Source organism: Pseudonaja textilis, chromosome 4 (genome assembly GCF_049901715.1).
Source record: "Pseudonaja textilis isolate UNSWEBS1 chromosome 4, rPseTex1.2, whole genome shotgun sequence".
In the NCBI taxonomy this organism is placed as follows: Eukaryota; Metazoa; Chordata; class Lepidosauria; order Squamata; family Elapidae; genus Pseudonaja; species Pseudonaja textilis.
Window position 1 is genome coordinate 72256508 of NC_141993.1, and position 14510 is coordinate 72271017.

At 40.2% G+C, this 14510-nt stretch overlaps 1 protein-coding gene across 1 annotated transcript; it reads right to left on the reverse strand.

Moving 5' to 3' along the window:
• Positions 1–1415: 1415 nt before the first annotated feature.
• ARL14 (ARF like GTPase 14) lies at positions 1416–4837 on the reverse strand. Its single transcript, XM_026705822.2, has 2 exons — positions 4699–4837; positions 1416–2184 (listed from the first exon to the last, which is right to left on the reverse strand). Exon 2 carries the CDS (start codon positions 2115–2117, stop codon positions 1539–1541), a length of 579 nt encoding a protein of 192 aa, XP_026561607.1. The 5' UTR covers positions 2118–2184; positions 4699–4837; the 3' UTR covers positions 1416–1538.
• Positions 4838–14510: the final 9673 nt, after the last annotated feature.

Sequence of the window (14510 nt, forward strand, 5' to 3'; positions counted from 1 at the left end):
AGTAAATTTGAATGATTAAAGCAAAACCATTGTTTGCTATGGAGCACTTTTACTGAAATTGAGAAGTAAATACAATTTTATAGAAAAAATGCCTCAAATTGTGATCCCCTACAATCTCAATGCAACTGCAAACTCAATGCAATGTACATATGCTGTTGCCAGAATAAATATCAGACGACCCCAAGATTCCTGCTGCATTTCTGCTTCCTGAGCCAGCCGCTCTTCTTCGTCCCCTCAGATAGCCCTATCCCCCCCACCTCAATTTCCCACTGCAACCATGTGGATCGCAGGAGGGTCGCTAAAGAAGCTTTTGTCTTCTCTTGTCCCACTGTTTTAAACTTCTCTCTACAGCCCTGGAAATCCTCTCCTGGAGACTCCATCCCAGCTCCAACCCTGCTTAGTTTCCATCCTAGACAAGCCCCCTCCCAGGTGCGCTCTGGGAATCCAAGCCTTGTTTCCTCCCCCCGCCATTTCTGACTTGAGCAGAGCAGGCACTGGGGGGGCAGGGAGGGGGCAGAGTGAAGGGGCTCCTGGGCTTTTTGCCTGAGCTGGGTGAAGATCATCCTGGTGGCCCCAAAGGGTGGTCTTTCAGATTGCTTTAATGATTAACAGGACACTTCCCTGAACCCCCAACTCCCTCCAGTGGGGAGGATGGCGTCTTGCTGGGGCCGGGAGAGATGATGGCTGAGTTGCAGGGAAGAAACAACCCCACCCTCAAAAGCTCTTTGGGAGTAAATGAATGAATAAACTCAAAGGGTCTTGGGACAACCCGCCCCCCAGGTAAATTGCACCAACAAAAGACAGGTGGCGGAAGAGCAGGGACCTTCAGATTCAGAAACTTGGTTAAGCACAAACTGCGACTTCTTCCTTCCCTGCCCTCATTTCATGTTGCCTTTGATCACAAAGCAGATCTTAATGTTAAACAACCCTTTTGTAACTTACCAACTGCTTACCAACTCTGCCTTCGGGGAGCTTTTGTCGGCCGATAGAAGCCGCCTCGTGGCGAGGTATGTGCGTATGGACCGCTCCAGGGTGGTGGAGGAAATTAAGTCACCCCCCAAAAGGTGGCCTAGCCATTTTTGGGGGGGGGTCAAAAAAAAAATAAGGCCTGGCCTTATTTTGTGAGAAACACGATAGTAGCGTACCAATGGCGTAGGGTGTGGTCTAATCATTCCCAATTACTTATTGCTGAAGCTTCAAAACTGTTACATTAATTATAGCATAACTGTTGGATGCAAAATGGATGACATGTACAGAAACACACACACACACACACACACACACACACTGAACCATTTATACGGTGACTAATTTTATTCTTTCTGCAGTTTCATACTTCGGGATTTAATTATATTTCTTTCCTTAGAGCAACAGAATATTTTGAAGACCAATAGAAATGAGTGATTGGCCCGAAGTCTGTAAGAAATATTTCACTTTTATAAAAAAAAATAATAGGGAAATACAAATCAAACTGTTAATGAACAAGCTAATGTTCTACTCCAGCAATGAATTAATTATCCAGATCACGAAACAATAGTTTAAAGTTGTTTGAAAATGGCAAAGCCCTCTTGTTTAGATTTTATGCAAGATTTTGCAAATTTTGTCACTTTTTGGAATGCTTCTGAGAGTCCATCTCCTGTAAGTGAACAACAAGGTTGTACATACCAGTTTCGGTTTTGGCAGTGCTTCTTCATGTTGAGTCTCTGAGTTATTTCTTCAGCACTCAGAGCTCCAGGAAGATCCTGCTTGTTTGCCAGTACGACCACAGGTACATTTTTAACATTGTCATGTCTTAAAATAAGCTCCAGCTCTTTCTTGGATTCTTCCAAGTGCCGCTTGTCAGAGCTATCAACAACATAGACCAAGCAATCCATGTCTTCCAAATAGTTCTCCCAAGCAGTCCTCATTTTCCACTGACCTCCAACATCCCATATTGTTAAGGTCATATCTTTTGATGTTTTAATCATCTCCACATTAAAACCAATCGTTGGTTCCGTTAGGAAGACTTCATTACATTTTAGCTTGTATAGAAGAGTGGATTTCCCAGATGAATCTAGTCCAAGCATTATAATCTGGGCTTCTTTGATTTTCAGTTGTGTAGAATTTATATGCCCCATTTGTTAAGCTGTTAGTTTTGTTTGCTGTTCTCTTTATGGGTTTGGTGTCTGTCTCAGAGAAGAATGGCTGGTAAAAGAGGAAGCAACAGAATATAAGGTTTCTGTTTTGTAATAAGAATAAGATTGGGCATGTGTTTGTTTTATGACTTTACCTGCAAACAGAATTTTACAGGCTATCTAAGGGTGGATTTATATTGACATTAAAAACAGAAGTTGATTAATGCCAAGGTAAAATACATATAAAGGTTTTATTGTTTGCTCTTGTGACATTTCTCTTTAGACATATTACTCTTAATATAAGGGTAAGTATAGTTTTTCATAATATTATAGTGCAGGTAGTCCTCAATTTACAACCACAATTAATCCCAAAATTTATGTTGCTAAGCGAGACAGTTAAGTGAACTTTGTCCTATTTAACAAACTTTCTTGCCATGATTGTTAATAGAATCACTGCACTTGTTAAATTAGTATCATAGTTGTTAAGTGAATCTGCCTTCTCCATTGACTTTGCTTATTAGAAGATCGGATAAGGTGATCACATGACCCCAGAACATTGCAACTGTCATAAATGTGAGTCAGATGCCAAGCATCTGAATTTTGATCATGTGACCATAGCAATGCTGCAACAGTCATAAGTGTGAAAAATGGTCATAAGTCACTTTTTTCAGTGCTGTTGTAACTTTGAACAGTTACTAAGATGAACTTTTGTAATTCGAGAACTTGTTGTAGAGCAGTAATGGCTAACCTTTTCATCATCGTGTGCCAAAAGTGCGTGCGCAGGCATGTGCCTGTGCAACCCCGTGTGCACCCTGGCTCCCTGTGCATGCACATGCATCTCCCACGTGCACCCTGCCCTCACACATGCACAGCAGATTCTTGACAATCAGCTGGCTGATGGGAGGTACATGTGCATTCGCAACGGATCAGTTCCAGGCGACAGCTCGCATGCCAACAGAAATGGCTTTGCGTACCACTTCCAGCATGTGTTCCATAGGTTCGCCATCATGGTTGTAGAGTATTCTTACTAAAGCATCCATTCTGTGACATTCTCCGCCCAGACTCTCATCATTGTTAGGCCCTATTTTTCAAGCTTTTTGGGTTTATTTTTTTTACAGCCTCCAAATCATAACCGGTCATGCTGTTTTTCGTGGTAGATGTTCAGTGACTGGACTGCACAGGAATGAAATAATTTATCATACCCATTTAGTTGTTCTGACCAAGGCTTTCGAGACCGTAATTAAGCACACGCTTAGTTAAAGCAACTCTTGTTTTATTTCAACGCTGGGAATTATATTCAAACAGTCCCTCGAGATAAGCACCCACCTTTCTCCCCTTTGAATTGCTGCAAATAACTAAAGTGCCAAATGAACTATAAAAAACCAACCAAAGCACAAAGTCCACACAAAACTTCAGAATGAACAACTTTGCTTCCTACAAAAGTTTCTTCACCTTTGCCTGTCTTTTATACCTTATGGGAAGGGCAATCACCTCCAACCCTTACTCCCAAGTCACCCCTTTTGTCTCAGCTGCTCTTGTCTTCTAGCAACTCTGCGCACATGCACACTGGGAACAGGCTCCCGTAGTTCCTCTGCCTTGTTGCTGCCAGACTCCCAGATGGTCCTGGCCCCATCTCTGCATTGAACGCAGGACCCTTGTCTGAATCCTCTCCAGACTCCCAGACTGGTCCCTGTTCTTCCCTACTGTCCAATTCCACTGCCATCTGCACAGGCTGCCAGAAAACCACAACATTAGTAAAGCAAAGATGTTCATCAGAAACGGTCTCTGAGGCTGAGGTGTGGCGGGGGGGGAGCAGTGGTAAAAAATCAAGATGGTGCCTCAATCATGCAATTGAAGTCTTGTCTTTCTTATGTTTATGTGACAGTCAAAAAGAGAAATGGTTGTGTTGCATGATTGTGGCCATTATCTTGATTTTTTTTGCCTCTCAATGCCCATGAGAAGATTGAATATCTTAACAGAAATAGGAATACAGATACCCTTCGGACTCTTGTAAGTTATTAAGTTATTAGCTGTTTCTAATTTAGCTAGTTGTTAAGCTATTTTTAATTTTTCAAAGAAGGATCAGGGATTCTTTATTAAAATGCACCACTTTCAATTGCTTGCACAAAACAGTGGGTTAGGTAAAATTTAAAGAATACTGTAGAAAAATTGTAAACCTCTGGCTAGATGTGTGTAGAATTTAACTGAGGAGCTTACTGTGGAAATCCTGCAGGGTTTAAATGTTTCATTTTTTTCTTTGGATTAATCTTAAGTGGAACTGAAGCTGAAGGTGATTGCAAGTCCTGATTGCTAGAAACAGGCTTCTTGAGATCAGCTATTTTAGAATTTATTATATTTTGTTATTTAAGAAACTAGGCAAACTTGTATTCAATTGAATAAAGCAATCTTGCATTTAAAGGCAATTCTGTGGTTGAATTTCCGTATCATGCTAAATTCTATTTTTTAAATCATAGTTTACTAAACATAATACTGATGGTAAGACAGTCAAGTAACAGACAGGAAATGTATTAAGAAGATGAATAAGAAAGGTAATTCTAAAAGAATTAGAAGAATTAAGACTTACGTGGATGATTCCAAGAGCACCTCACTCTACCGTAGTCATGAAGACAATATGGCAAAAGAAGGCCAGGTTCCAGTGGAAAATGTAGACATCAAGCACTGTTGAGACAAAGCTTTAAAACTGACTGAATAGAAAATCAAGGTAAATAATGCAAACAAGAAGTACAGGCAAAATGGGATAAGTCAACTAATGCAGTAGAAAAGGAGTGGGCAGGAAAAGTTGAACAAGTTAATAAATAACGAACAGAATTGCATTCTCAGGTTTCAGAGGTTGCTTTGATACTAGCATATTTCTGATCATGTGATGAAAAATGAGCACACTTTTGATGATAAAATATGTTGCAGACTTTGGACCTGAGCTAGCTGATGTACAGGATCAGAACAGAAGAAGTAATTAGCTTATTAGAGGAATTGGACAAAATGTAGAAAAGTCACCTTCTGTTGGATAGCTCTCTCAAAACTTAATGACAAGCTACCCGATTTAAAGCTTTTATATTAAAGATGTAGAACATGGCCACAGGTTCAATCAGATCTAGGTTTAATCAAATGCAAACACCAAGGGATATAATAAAGAAAATGCTTGGGTGAGAGAATTTTGCAAAATGTCAATGGGCATGAACATATGAATTAGAAAGGAGATAAAGAATTCTCCTCCCCCCCAAATATTAGTCTAGCTATGCTTAAAAAAGGAAAAGCATTTAAGCCTTTAAAAGTAGAATTACTTAAAAGCAAAATATGAAATGAAAATTGTTTTTCAAGCTATATTATTTTAGTCATAATGAAGAAAAACTATTTCTACATATCAAAACAAGAATATGGAACTAATAGAGAATAATTTTATATTTGAAGAATTGGTATACTTCTGTAAGAAGACAATATAATGAAAGGATCACTTGGTGTTTGGAATGTAGAAATTGGTTGATTGTTATAAAATAAATGTTTCATATTGTTACATGCTAATTGGGAAATGAACAAAGCACAAAATAAATAGCAAATACAGAAGTTAATATAAGTACAAAATGATCTGAGAAGGGAGAAACCAGAGCTCAATTAAGCACTTCCTCAACCTAAACCAATTAGAGGATTTTCATTAATTATTGTTTATATGTGGCTTACATTGGATGGGGGATATGAATGAAGAAAGGATCTGGTTGCAGAAAGGATATGGGGGAGAAAGCTAAGTTTTAAAGGCAGGGTGGAGAAAAAGTTTTAACGAGGGAAAGAAAAATAAGTTTTAAGAGTTTGCAAATTTAATTTCAAAGATTGTGACATCTTCCCAGTTATTTCTCCTCGGGCTACTTTAGAAATCTCAGCAGTTGTGATGAGAGCTTATTGTAGAAAGATGCAGTTGTGATGAAAGCTTACTGTATAATTCTGTTTGAATGCCAGTGAATGGTAAATTTTCCTTTTAAGAAAGGCAGCTATAAGTGGAACGGATTTGGGGAGTAAGAGATGAAGTTACCAGATGGCAGAAAGAGGTAGCTGGTCTTGTAGTGAAGTGAAGGAATTCAGCAAAGAAGAGTCAAATTTGGTTAGAACTTGGATGTACAATCATCCCAGGGCTTTATCCTAAACTGCGAAATGCTGGAAGAAGACATTGGCAACTCCCCCCACCCTTTTTAATTGTTTAATTATTTCCATGAACTTTACATGTATGTCATGTATGTCTTTAACTTTACTTTCAGAGAGAAGAGAAAGGATTGACAGTTGGCTAGAGGAAAAAGAAAAGGAAAAAGCAGATTTAAAAAAGAGATCCTACTTTTGGGTTGCCAAAATTCATGAAACATTAACATTTCTGTATCCTTTGTTGCTATTTAGTGCTCTCTGTGAGGGTGCAGTGGTCTAGCAGTTAATACACTGAGCTTGTCAACTAAAAGATTAACAGTTCAAGACCCAAGTACTGTGTGACAGGGTGAGCTTCTGCTATCTGGTCCAGTTCCTGCCAACCTAGCAGTTCGAAGGCATGCAAATGCAAGTAGATAAATAGGTACCATTTCGATGGAAAGTTAATAACATTCTGTGCACCTTCTTTGAGTAGTCACATGACCATGGAAGCATCTTCAGACAATGCTGGCTCCTTCAGGTAGGAAATGGAGATGAGCATTATCCATAGAGTTGACTTGACAGGCATAACCTTTACCTTTTTGTAGTGTCCCAAAGGCAGGATCTACCTCTTCTTGTGTGTGATGATGATGATGATAACAACGAGTTGCTAAATTAATCCATTGTCATTAGATAAAACATACGACTTACCTGTATCTAAAAAGTCATGGGAACATAAAGTAGAAAAAGTTGTCAAAAATGAGAAGGTGAAGATTTTGTGGAACTTGAATACAGATGGATCATCATTTGGCACACAACATGCCAAATATCACAGTTGTCGAAAACTGAAGCATACAATTTATTGCTGTACCAGGAGACAACAGAGTTGAAGAAAAAGAACTGGAAACCCCCCCACAAAATATAACTACCTGGCCATCAAAACTATGCGATTATGGATGAAACAAGTAACAGTGATAACCATTGTCATCGGGCACTTGGTACCATGTCCAAGAATTTGACTAAATACATCAAGAAATTGTAGCTTCCTGCAATAACAGCAGCGGAACTGCAAAAATTACTTGGAACATCATATATTTTAAGAAGGTACTCTGTTGATAACTAGGACGCTGGCAGTAACCCGTATCAACCATCAGCACCAGTCAATGATATTTGTGATGCATTTTTGAATGTTCAGTTGACTGATTTTCATGTTTAATGCATAAGAGATAATAATAATAAAAAACTGCCATCTCTTTCTCTATCAATAGTCTTATACATCCCTGTTATAGCCTCTTACTCCCTCTTTCTAGTGGACACATAGCCCTGGATTGTTTTTCTTCCTTGATCATTATGACTGATTTTTTTTTTCTTTTGGCATCTCTTTTAGATCTCCAGCAGATATTTTAAAGTTCAGTGAAATGAAATTGGGCATTTGACTGCCTGCAGGTTGAGATTTGTTACATGGATCATATTTCCTTTCCAAAGAACAATTTAATAGTTATTTAAGGGCATATGAGTCATATGTTACACCCAGGTAGTTACCTTAAGCTGCAGGGTTTGAATATTAAGGCAACAATGAATGGTTAAGGATCTGTGTACATGTTTAATAATTATTCTATTTTTATTGCTAAGAGAATGCCAAAATAATTTGGCCAAGTTTCAGTTTCGGTGATTGGATCTCTGCCTTAGGCAGCAAAATGTCTCGGGCACATCTTATTTATATTCTGGCACAGTCTTTCTTTGGTATCAAGCACGCTTCTTTTTATATTCCCAGTTATTTCAATTAATTTTAATCATCAATGGAATTAACTTTCTGCTACTTTTTCCTTGATGGTTATGCAGACTTGGCAGTTTTATGTAATGTTTATATTGCCAGCTTCCCTTTTATTCCATTTTCTTTTTAATGTGTGTAACCCGACACCAAAAAGAGTAAGTTATGTATACAGTAATAACAGAAGTGTTTTTGGAATAAAGTTGTTGCAACAGTATACAAAATATTTCCTTATTCCGTGTCAAATTTGTTAACCAGTGACTGAGGCTGCATCTATACTTCTTGCCCAACTGCTGGAATTAGCTGGCAATCATTTCTGGAAGACAAAAATGGATAACATCACCCTCCATTGAGGATGTTTTGATGGTGGGATGAGGATCTGTGAGGTGACCTCATCCATGCAAACAGTTGCCAGTCAATTCTAATAACAAGTCAAAAGCTAAGCATAGATGTAACCCTTTGACTGGGCTTGCCCAAATTATTTACTAGTTAAGCTAGACCTAGCACCAAACTGGCATTATATTCTAAGCATGGTTTATGTTAACTCTGATGAGGTTTTTGTGGTTTAGTTTATCATAAAAACCCAGCTTTGGACACTATATTTTGGGCACAAATGGTTTCACTCTATTTGGCTGATCCATGATTCTGCAAGGCCTTGTGCAAACCTAGTAATCAAGTTAAATATATTGTATATACAGTATATTTAACATGTACTGTATGTGTGTCTATGTGTATATACACACAAACAATCCCATTTAAAATTAAGTCTCATTCAGGTCTATAAAACTGATTGCCAGAGTTAGAGCTTTTCCCACATTTGATGAACTCCAGATGGGTTGGATCACCAACTTTCAGACTAACTAGGTATGATGGGTCTCTGTATATGAAATGGGTGCAGCCTTAATAAAAGAAAGTGATGGTGCCCAAAGCCAAATTCTAAAATGTAGCTTTTTAACTTTTAGTCCATGGATTGTTTAAAGCCATCTTGGACTTTTAACTGCGATCATTGTCACCTTCCACTTCTCAAGGCACAAAGGTGCCTGTTTTGAAATGACATGATCTTGTGATGTCATCTTTCTGATCCTGCTACAGATTATTCTAATAACCATGAACTCTTCCAGTGTTAAACTAGCTTTTCCCCTCCTCCCCATAAAAGCTTTTCCATATGATCAATCTATGATGCGGGTGTCAAACTTGCCACGTCATGTTGCCGTCATATGTCGTATCATGACTTTTTTTCCCTTCGCAGAGCTGGGCTGGGCGTGACCTGTATGTGACCCATCCGGCCCGTGGGCCACCAGTTTGACTCCCCTGATCTATGACATTTCACTGACAGTGTTGGCAATAATGATACTCAAGGGTTATTGTGGATACCTTCCTTCCCCTCTAATCTCTGAGCAATGCCCTCTATGGGTATTTTGACTCGGGTTGATTGAGAGCTCTTTGAAAGGGGTAACTGCATTATAAAACACAGAATCATAGGGCTGGAGGTCTTCTAGTCCAGTGGTCGCCAACTGGTGGGCTGGAAACCACTGGTGGTTTGCAATAAAATTTTGGTGATCCGCAGAGAAATGTCACCTCCAAAGCACTCTCCAAAGCAATTAATCCAGGCTGCTTCTGCTTTTTATGCAGAGACCCTGGGAAAATCCCCCCCAAAAGTCTGCAGAAAAATCCCCCACCCTGTTTTCCTACTAACTGATTGTTCTTTATATGGGATCGCAGGATATGCTCTCTCTCTCTCCCTCTCTTCCGCCCCCAAGAACGGAGCTGAAAAGCAGGTTAGAAATGTGGCTGCCTTGGAGGGTGTGTGTGTGTGTGGGGGGGAAACCTCTGTGTGTGTGTGTGTGAGAGAGAGAGAGAGAGAGAGAGAAAGAGAGAGAGAGAGAGAGAGAGACAGAGAGAGACAGAGAGAGAAAGAGAGAGAACACCGCCACCAGCCCTCCAAGGTTAGATCGGATCTTTCTCTCTCCTGCCAATGTCAGCAAGCCAACATCACTCAAATTACTCACATTAGACCGCGGGATTTAAAATTATGAGTTTGGTGGTCCCTGAGATCCAAAAGTTTGGTGACTCCTGTTCTAGTCCAACCCGTTGCCAAGGATAGAGACTCTTCTTGAAAACCTTCAGTGATGGAGCACACACAACTTCGGGAAGTAAACTGTTCCATTGATTAATTGTTCTCACAGCTAGGAAAATTCTCCTTAGTTCTAGATTGGAGCTCTCTTTAACAAGCTTCCACCCAGAGATTTCTTCAACAATGGATGTAGCAGAGATATTTACAACAGAGACTTATCAACTTTGAAAATGAGATGCAATTGTTGAGAAAATTCTCAATTAAAATCCCAAGGAAAGATTTTATTATTAAGAACCAAAGGAAGATACTTGATCCTGGATGGACGGGAGATAAATGGGAGGATCTGTGATACATAAGAAACCATTGTAGACTTTTTATGAATGAATGATAGTAAGATTATTAACAGAATGTTTCACTTTGCTGTTATTAACATATTCGCTTATTGTTTCTTTATATATAAAATCTATGACCGGTCAAATTGGGTTGCAAATAGGTGTTGAAATTTATAAATTTTGGACCTGTTTTGCAAGGAGAAACACTATTATTGTTGCAATATATTGTCAGTGTTCAATTGCGGGGATAACCATTATTTTTTGTTTTTTAACCTTTTAGCTCACATTTTTAATGTTTTTGTTTAATTTTGTTTTATCTTTGTAAACATTTCCCGTTTGTGTTTTGTATTTTAATTTTCTGAATAAAATAAAAACTTATTAAAAAGCAAACTTCCACCCATTGCTTCTTTTCCTGCTATCGTATCATCTTTGCTGCTCTTCTCTGCACTCTTTCTAGGGTTTCAGGATCCTTTTTGTATGGTGATAACCAGAAATGGATGCAATATTATAATAGATTGATGGTTTTGCTTGATTCACTTAGAATGCTAAGGCAATAGCTAGGATCTTATAATACACCAAACCTTCAATCTTAATTTAATGTATTGTTCTAGAGAGACTGGCAGAATTAAGGGGAGGAGTTAAGTGGGTAATTAGAATAGAATAGAATAGAATTCTTTATTGACCAAGTGTGATTGGACACACAAGGAATTTGTCTTGGTGCAAATGCTCTCAGTATACATAAATGATACATTCATCAAGAGTCAAGAATCATAAGGTACAACACTTAATAATAGTCATAGGGTACAATAAGCAATCAAATCATACTAGGAAACAGTCAATATAAACCGTAAGGATACAAGCGACGAAGTTACATACAGTCACAAATGGGAGGGGATGGGTTATAAGGAGTGATGAGAAGATTAATAGTAATAGTAGTTCAGACTTTGTTGAGGGAATTATTTGTTTTGCAGAGTCTTGGCGTTCGGGAGAAAAAAAGTGTCCTTGTGTCTAGTTGTTCCGGTGTGCATTGCTCTATAGTGTCATTTTGAAGGTAGGAATTGAAACAGTTTATGTCTGGGTTGTGAGAGATCTGTAAATATTTTCACAGCCCTCTTTTTGACTTGTGCAGTATACAGGTCTTCGATAAAAGGCAGGTTGGTAATAATTGTTTTTACTTAGTTTAGAGTCTCTATGTAGTCACAAGATGGCAAAATTCACCCCCCCGTTGATTGCTGTTGAACCTTATTTAGTTTTACCTGGATGCAAACTGTTAGTCTGAGAAGATTCTTATATATAGGCTTCAGCAATAACAATAAACTGAACCCTTTATGGATGGACATGTTGTTTTTGCTTGACACCTATTGTGTTACATGCATTCAGCCAATGTGTATGCATATGACCAAGCCATTAATTCATTTTTATCTGACTATTAAATGCTCAGGTATAGGATAAGGATTATCATGATGACATTTAGCTGCAGCAATGTAAATTGATCAAAGAAATGTATAAAATAAAATCCAATTAAATGAATTTTAATCATTTATTTCTGTAGATTTTTAAAAACAAAACTCATTTAAAATTCTACTTTGATTTCTTTTCTGAAAAAGACAGATGCCATCCCCTTCATCCAGACAATTTTCCACTCCATTTTTGAACATCACCTTCTGGGTGACACACTCTGCCTTTTGTTCCTTAGTCTTAGTTCTGTTCTTAGTCAACTTGATCTGTACAGTTGTATGACCGTGTTTACAGTTTGCACACAGACAGTTCACCCTTTTGGCAAGAATAAGCCACACTTCCTGTAATAGAGGAAAAGAAAGGTGGAAGCTCACTGTAGATTTAGTTCTCTCCATTGCTTTTCACTGAATTGTCAGAGATATTAAGTAGAGCTTTACTGCTTCTGACTATACAAAGCAAAACTACATCCCATGATTTCTGTAGATCAAAGTGCTATTAAAGCATTTATTTAAGCAACTGGCAGTTCTTTTCAGCCCAGCTGGTCAGTTTTCTTCTAGCTATTCAGATGGGAACTGCATGTGGTTCTGCCACTGATCTGCTTGATGCCTGCATGTTACAACTAGAAACCATGTCCCAGCGCAGTCCCAAATAAATGTATATTTGATTCGCATTTTGCTGCTAATTGAAGGCGTTCTTTTACATCCGTACTGTTGTTGTTCATAGATTTTGCTCATTAGTTAATCATGTTTTCTGCTCCATGTTTAACACAGAAATCTTGCTACAGCTGAATGTTCTTAGTATCAACACAACTATTGGATCTTCCTGAAGAATTTAAATACATTTCAGCTCTGAAAGAACTAATATAAATTTTGATTGATTTCCATTTCTGAATACCTGCTGATAATTGCATTCAATTAGAAAAAAATCTAATTGAAGGAACATTAAAATCAAAAGTTAGCTGGATAGTAAAATGTGTGCGTATATGCGTGCACATGCATGCCTTGAGGAGAAATATGAGGGTTTATTAGGTTTCTTTTCATTCCCTCTCTCCTTTTTTTTCAAGATGGCTGCACACATGGATGCTGCGGCTAACCGCTCCATCTTTCAGTGTATGGTGTGTATGATTCTGTGTGTGTTTTGGATCCTTTCCTTGATTGAATCCTGTGAGGCAAGGAGTATCTATAGTTGGCAAGCCTTGTTACAAACGGGACTGAAATGTGAAAAGGCTATTACAGACGGTTTTATAAATTCTCATAACATATCAAAGGAGGCAGCTAGGGCCCTCGGGGAGCCATGGATCACTATCCCTGTAGGAAGGAGGAAGAGGCAGAGAAAGAAGAACAGGAAGAGGAAGTGAGGATGCCATGCTGGGGTTTTCTTTAGGCTGAGTAAGTTTCCACACAAGCCTTCAATTCCAAGTATATTTCTTACCAATGCAAGATCTCTGACTAACAAAATGGATGAATTAAGGCTACAGATTGCAAAGACTAAATTCATCAAGAACTGCTGTGTTTTGCTAATCACAAAAACTTGGCTTCATTCACTCATTCCAGATGCAGCTGTTGAGCTGGAAGACTACACAGCTCACCGGCAGGACAGGAGTAGAGATTCTGGCAAGATCAAAGGGGGAGGTTTAAGCCTTTATGTGAACAAAAGCTGGTGTATCAATACAAAGACTGCAAACAGCCACTGCTCCATGGATCTGGAGTATATGATTGGCCCACCTCAGGAGAAGCGCCCAGCCGCCATCCCTGCCTGGCGCTGGGCAGAGCATGAAGAGTTTCGCCTGGGGCACCCAGCGCAGCTGACAGGCGGGCCCTCCTTCCCGGCAGCAGAGCTCTCACCAAGGCAGCAAACACCTCCCCACCGGACCCTCTGCTCATCCCACCAGGGCCACCCCAGAGCCGTACAGGCTGGGCAGAGCCAGGAAAGCGAGCCACGAGTGCGCGCCCACCTGCCAAGAAAAGAGCCAGGCTGACCTGAGCTTGGTTTCCTTTCCAAGTCCCTCCAGTGTGAACCCGAAGGGGCCACCGGGAGAGGCTGCCTGAGGCAGTGATACCGCCCACCCATTCATGGACAGGGAGGTGAGGTGATGGCAGCGCTGCTTCCCTAGCTGGTGGAGAGAGCCCGAAGCCACCCATCCTTTCCATCCCTTGCCCAGCCCGCCCCCATGCATCTCCAAATGCACCGGCAGCTCCAAACGCTGCAGCAGAATGGGCATCAGGCAGAGGTGCTGACTCAGTGGGGCTCAGCTCGGAGGAGGACGCGGCGCAAGCCGTCGCCTTGCGACAGGGGTCCATGGATGGGTGGGCGCTATCTCTGCCTCGGGTGGCCTCTCCCGATAGCCCCTTCGGGTTCACACTGAAGGGACTTGGGAAGGAAGCCAAGCTCAGGTTCGCCCAGCTCTTTTGCTTGGCAGGTGGGCACGTACCCGCAGCTTGCTTTCCCGGCTTGGCAGGGATGGTGGCTGGGTGCTTCTCCCAGGGTGGGCTGATCCTGTGCTGCGGCCCCGGGAAATTCATCTCCTCACATGGGGTTGGGCTGCCCTCTCGGGCAGGGGAGGCTTTGTCGTACCGGTAGTAGGGTGTCATTTTTAAAAGAATTGGCTTTACCTTCGAAGGCAAAGGGAAGGCAGTGGC